Source organism: Pongo pygmaeus, chromosome 8 (assembly GCF_028885625.2).
Source record: "Pongo pygmaeus isolate AG05252 chromosome 8, NHGRI_mPonPyg2-v2.0_pri, whole genome shotgun sequence".
Taxonomy (NCBI): Eukaryota; Metazoa; Chordata; class Mammalia; order Primates; family Hominidae; genus Pongo; species Pongo pygmaeus.
Window position 1 is genome coordinate 55,494,241 of NC_072381.2, and position 5,997 is coordinate 55,500,237.

The following is a 5,997-nucleotide window of genomic DNA, read 5'->3' on the forward strand; positions in this document are numbered from 1 at the left end:
GAAAGTCACCGTCTGCCCCAGGGAGGATGTTAGGTGGCCCCTGTTCCTCATGCGACACTGGAGCCCAGGACTCACACGGAGGGAAGACCCAGGAGCCTATCTTCACCTCCTGCTGACAGTGGGTTCCTCAGGGACTCAGAGCAGGCAGGCGGGGGGTACCTTGAGGCTGAGCTAAGCTCTCCCCATGGATGGGACTTTGAGTCCTGTCGAATGTCTTGGGGAGCCGAAGGCAGTGCTGCCTCCTCCATGTTAAAGGCAATGGATGGGTTGGGGGTGTTCCTGAAGGCTCACACAGGTCTCATGAATGCCCTGTGTGTGTCCCTATAGGATACCTGGTCCTATCAACAGACTGAACCTGTTCCTGTTCCTGGGAGGACCTGGGGACCCCTCCTCAAGCTACACAGCACCCGGAGGAAGCATGGCAGGAGTGGGCTCAAGTTTTATTTGGAATCATTAAAAAAAAAAATTCACAGCAGCATATGTGGGGTCAGAAGGACGAGAGGGTAGGCAGGGCCCAGGGAGGGCAGTGAGGTTGGTGCAGCAGCACAGGTGGACAGGCCAAGGGTGGCCAGGGAGACAAGGGCAGGAGCGTGGGCAGCCGCAGGTCACTCAAGGCGGGCACTCTTTGTGCTAGGAGGGGATGGTGTCCAAGGCAGAGGAGCGCGCTTCAGGGCATTTGCGCTGGCCTGTAGCCCTCTAGTCTCCCCCACTCTGGGCCTGGGAGAGAGAATGACCTGCACACCAAGCTCCAGGCCCCAGCCCTCATGGGCCACCCTGAGTGGGCTGAGAAAGGTTGTCCTCTGTGCCCCATGCCTGAGGGGTCATCTGTGGAGGGACCTCCACTCAGGTTCAGGGTTAGCCCTGCCCACAGTCCCTGTGGGGGCTGTGGAAGGTCAGGAGGCCCTTCTGGGCCCTGGGAGGTCAGGAGGCCCCTCTGGGCCCTGGGAGCCCAGGAGGGAAGCAGTGAGTCTGTGGGGGATGGGGTCCCTACCCAGGAACCCCCACATGGTGCACCCCAGGAACCCAGCTCCTACCTCCTCTGCCACTTCCTCTTTCTCTTTGGCTGCCTCACCCTCCTGTTGGGGGGCAGATGGCTTCAAGTCCTCCTGTAGGGGACAAAAGGGGGCATGAGACCGTGTGGAGAATGCAGAGACCCCTCGCTGCCTTGCAACCAGGGCCTTGTCTACCCTGGCCTCAAGGAGGAGCAGAGGCCCCTCATGGCCTTGTACTTGGAGGGGCTGGAGGTATTGGGAGTGTGCAATTCAGACAATATCCGGGGCTCTGATGATGCCGAGGCCTTCCAGGGGCACCAAGTACCCTGGAGCCCAGCTTCACCCCTCAAGCTGGTCCCCAGTCTCTGGGAAGCCCCTAGTTGGGCTTCACTGATGAGGAACCTGGGTGGGGTGGGTGGAGTGGGGTTGAGAGTGGGCAGAGGCCCCTGAAGCCCCAGGTCTGACCCCACCCTCAGTATCCCTACAAGGAAGGCTGATTGGGGTTCACATAGGGACTCTGAGGCCAGGGAGGCTTGGCATGCAGCTCACGGCCTTCGAGCTCAAAGTGGTGGGGTGTGTTGGCATCAGATCAGGCTTGCTCCAGGCCAACTTCAGCCCACAGGAGCATGGGTCCCTCTCCTTGCCTCCTGGACAGGCTCTGGGCTTAGGCTGGTCAGGGCCAGCAGAGGTTACACAGTCCTCTCTCAGTTCCCATCTTCTTTTATCTCCTGCACTTCATGCCAGCCAGACACTTGCGTGAGAGATCATGCCAGCTGGGTGTATAGGACCACACTGGTGATTGCCTTGCACTCTGGCCTCAGCACCTGCCTCTGGCGGGGGATGGGGGGGGACGAGGATACTGTCACCTCTGTGTTGCCCCAGGGCCATCCTGCCCATTGGCGGAGTGGGGCATAAAAGGGCCGTGCTGTGCTGGCTGGAGTCGGCCAGGCTATCCAAGGGCAGGGCAGGTGGCCACCTACTGAGTCCTGCCGCCCTAAGGCTGATGATGAGGCCAGGGGTATGAGCGGTCAGATAGTCCCTGCTGAGGCCTTTCATGGTTCACTGGGAGATGAGTTGTGACTGATTTTTGGGTGTCACCAGGAAATGAGTCTCCCTTGAGGTGGCTCCAAGGGCTCACTAGCCCTGCTCCGGGATTCACTAGGAATGCCTAGGCACCCTCACCCCAGGGCCTCTTTTGCTGGGGGTGAGGAGGGAGGGGCCCCCTGGGGCTGTATGTGTTCTGCCCAGGACACATGATGATGATGATGATGATGATGGTCACCTTCCTCTGCTGGGTGCTCACATAGACCAGGAGAATCGCTTCATGGTGGTCATGGCCCTGCCTCATCACACAGCCCCAGGAGGCCGACACTCTCACCCCCATCTTGCAGATGAGAACATGGAGGCCCAAAGAGGTTCCTTCGCTTCTCAAGGTCATACAACGAGGAAGGGGAACTAGTAGAGGGAGCGGCTGCCAGCTCCAAGGACATGGAGACCCTGTGCTGGAAGCAGACACCTGGACATCGCCCCAGAGCCAAGAGGAGTAGGGCAGCCCCCACCCTTCCACTCACCCACTCCCAACGCAGGGGTTCTCAGTGCTCAGAGCCTCAGACTCCACCACCTAGGAGGCCTGGAGCAGGTAGGAGAGCTGGACGCTGCTCCCCCGCCCCACCCCCAGGTAGGAATCCTAGCCCAGGCCACCACTTACAGTGCCACAGGGTCTCTCAGACTACAGGCTGCTCAGGGGAATTCCAAGCTCACATGAACTAGCCATGGGACCTTGGGCACATTAATCTCTCTGGGCCTTAGTTTCCACACCGTCTCATGGGATTTTGTGTCTATTAAATGAACTAATCGTACAATGCGTAAAGCAGAGCTTGCTGTGTCACAGGTGCTGGGACAGCTCACCCAGCCAACACCCGTCCCTGGGGAGCGCCCCACTGCTCCTGTGCTGTCTGCTATTGGGCCGCACACGCATGTGTACATTCACACTCATGCACACCCACACATTCTCACAAATGCACCCACATGCCCACTCAACACACGTGCACACACACACACACAAAGGCAGCTGCAGAGGGTAGGGTCAGAAGCAGCACTGCTTTCCTACCACTAGGGGACGCTACTTCCCTGAGGCTCCCAGCAGGAGGCAGCTGCCCCGCCCAGCCCAGGGAGGGAGGCTGGGCCCTGGGGGCGGGGCTGGTGCGACTCAGTCCCCGGCCTGGTGACCACTGCCCGGGAGGCTGCCTGTCACCATGTGGGATCCTGTTTTCACTTATAAAATAGGGTGTCTCCTAAGTGCTGAGAGCCGTCCTGAAGGTGTGGTTTTGAGCCTCACTTTCCTTGTCTATGAGATGGGCTCCGAAGTCCCCCAAAAGGGTGGTTGTGGTGATTCCAGACCCGAGTGCAGGTCGAACAGCAAGCACAGACCCCACCCCACACCAGTGCTCAGTGGGTGCTGAAACTGAAGCCAGCCCCAGCTCCCCATCTTGTTTCCTGGGGTGTGGAGTGGAGTGATGCCGCCTCCGCCCAGCAGCCTCTCTGGGCCCAGGAGAGGACTGGGCAGGTCTGAGGACCGGGGCTCACCTTGCGCACCACCCCGGAGGTGACTGCGATGTTCTCTGCCTCCTCCACGGTCTTCGTGGCCACAGTGTTGACGCTGTTCACCACAGCCTCGCTCACGGCGTTGGCCTGCTCCTTAGTCTTCTCGGCCACTACAGGAGGACACTGGCTGGCCTCCACCCCAGCCCCAGCCCCCAGGCAGGCCTGCTGGAGTCAGGCTCGCAGCCCCTTCCCAGGAGCTCAGAGCCCTGGCCCTGCTGCGACCCTCCCTGCTCCCTCTGACTCCAGGGCACCTCTGATGCTGGTGGGGGTAAGGAGACGCCCACCCTGGTTTAGCCTCATACTCTGCAGGGGTCTGTAGGGCTTGGGACCCCAGTTGAGGGTAAGGCAGGACTCTAGGTTTGAGCCCCAGCACTAGGATGCAGGAGCCCCAGGGGTCCTATCCCCCATGTGTCCCCTGGCCCTGGGGCTCCTCACCTGAGGTCACGCTCTGTACAACATTCTCCTTGGTCTTGGCTCCTGGGGAGGAAATGGAGCCGTCAGCCCAGACCCCCCTTGAGGTGTTGGGGCAGTCAGGACAAACACAACAGAACAGCTGGACAAACTGCGGGGTCGGTGGGGGGGTGAGGATGGTGTCTGGGGGCCAGCGGCCCCTTCAGAGGGCCTCTTCCTGCTGTGTCTGGAAGAAGTGGATGGATGGGAAGGGGACAGGACAGAAGGTGGGGGACAAGAGAGAGCAGGCCTGAGGTAGGGACACTGGCTAGACCCAGGGTCCAGCCCCTGCCTGGGTGTGGCCGGGCCTCAGAAGCAGCAAGAGGACAGGATGGGCCAGAGCTGAGTCATTGGCTTGACTTCCCCTTCCTCCTCCGGAGAGCGCCAGGAGAGGATGCGGGGGAGGGAACACTGAGCCTAGGTCTCATCCCCCAGCCCTCCCCTTCTCTCTGGGGAGGGTGGGGATCCATGACCTGACTGCAGCCGCTCCCGTGTGGAGAGGGCAGGGGCCACCTGAGCACAGGCTGCTCATGGCTTCAGGGGCTCCAGGCTCAGGGGAGGCTGGTATGCTTGGGCATGTGTTTGTGCGTGCACAGACAGGAAGCCAGCCCTGTCTGTGGTCTCTGACACCCAGAGGCCCCAAGGAGGCCAGAGACAAACACATATAAGTGTGCACAGAGCATTGTGGATGCTCCAGGGTCTGGAGACCCCGCCTTGATAGCCAGGGCCTCGCCCCCTCCCAAAATGCCTCCCTGGGGCTGGGGAGTAAGGTCTGGCGAAGGTAACTGGGCACCTCACCTTCTGGCCACCACACTGTCCCACCCTGCCATGCCCCACTTACCCACATACATGACCCCCTCCTTGGTCTTCTCAGCTGCTTCCGTCACCCCCTGCTTGGTCTTTTCCACCGCACCCACTACGCCCTCCTTGGCGATGGAGAAGCCCTTCTTGAAGACATCCATGGTTGGTGTGCAGGGTTGGGCTGCTGCGGGCAGGATGGAGCTGGCTCTCCCTGCGAGCTGCGGGCTGGAGCTGGCTCGAGTGCTGCCGCAGCGGCTGTCCCTGCTGCCTCCTATTGATGCCGATGAAATATTGATGCGGAGGCCAGCTGGAGCCCAGCCAGCCCCGTGTGCAGTGGGGGCAGGGAGGGAGGGAGGGAAGGAGGTTCAGCCTCACCTTCCTCCAGGATAGGAAGGCAGAGACCAGGCTCCCTGGGCTCCTGCTGGCTCAGCCCAGCTCTCCTGCCCCGTGCCCTTCAGGGGCTGGAGGGGGCTGGCCACCTCCCAACCCATCCCTGTCCCTCATTCATTTACTGCCCTGCCCACCCATGGGGGCAGCCCTGGCTGGGTATTCTTGGCCCCGGGGGTGCTGTGTCTATGCTGTACCTGGACAGACAGGCACAGAGAGGGGAGGCACCTTGGCCAATGTCCCCAGCTTCCTAGGTAGGGGTCAGGGCCCCACAGGCCTGTTAGGTGAGAGCGGCCAACCTCTCGCGGTCTGGGCTGTGCAGCTACCCACCAGCATCCTGGTTGCCACTAGACCCTGGGCTCCCATGAAACCGGTTGGAGGATCTGAGGTGGGTGGGGATGGGGAAATGAAGGACTTCCCCCATGCCTGGGCCTCTGGCTGCATGCTGTGTGACCCTAGAATAGTCCCTTCCCTTCTCTGAGCCGCTCAGTGCTGAAGGTGCTGAGGAGGCATGAATTGCCCCCCATTTCCTGGCCAGCAGTGTGGATGGGCAGCAGGTCCCCTGAGATGGACCTGACCACTTCCTGTGGCCCCACCTCGAAGTCCACGCTCTTTTCATGGCTCCCAGGGAGCAGCTTCCCATAAGGATGCATTTGGTGGGGCCACCCCCTGTGTCTACCACATTCCCAGAATCCCTGAGCCAAGTCCTCAGGGACAGGAACTGGCTTGTGTGGTTGGCGGCCCCTGTGGGGGCCAGCCAGGG

General features: G+C 61.1%; 1 protein-coding gene across 1 annotated transcript; it reads right to left on the bottom strand.

Moving 5' to 3' along the window:
• Positions 1-423: 423 nt before the first annotated feature.
• Positions 424-5,118, bottom strand: SNCG (synuclein gamma). The gene is made up of 5 exons (XM_054503233.1): positions 4,888-5,118; positions 4,032-4,073; positions 3,579-3,706; positions 1,035-1,106; positions 424-717 (listed from the first exon to the last, which is right to left on the bottom strand). Exons 1-5 carry the CDS (start codon positions 5,006-5,008, stop codon positions 697-699), a joined length of 384 nt encoding a protein of 127 aa, XP_054359208.1. The 5' UTR covers positions 5,009-5,118; the 3' UTR covers positions 424-696.
• Positions 5,119-5,997: the final 879 nt, after the last annotated feature.

What these genes read in the sequence shown, in the direction of transcription:
- SNCG (XM_054503233.1), bottom strand. Translation starts at nt 5,008, where the DNA reads ATGGATGTCTTCAAGAAGGGCTTCTCCATCGCCAAGGAGGGCGTAGTG. An exon ending in GGAGGGGGTCATGTATGTGG is followed by an intron (nt 4,074 to 4,887) that starts GTAAGTGGGGCA and finishes TTTCCTCCCCAG; the next exon opens with GAGCCAAGACCAAGGAGAAT. An exon ending in CCTCCGGGGTGGTGCGCAAG is followed by an intron (nt 1,107 to 3,578) that starts GTGAGCCCCGGT and finishes TGTCCCCTACAG; the next exon opens with GAGGACTTGAAGCCATCTGC.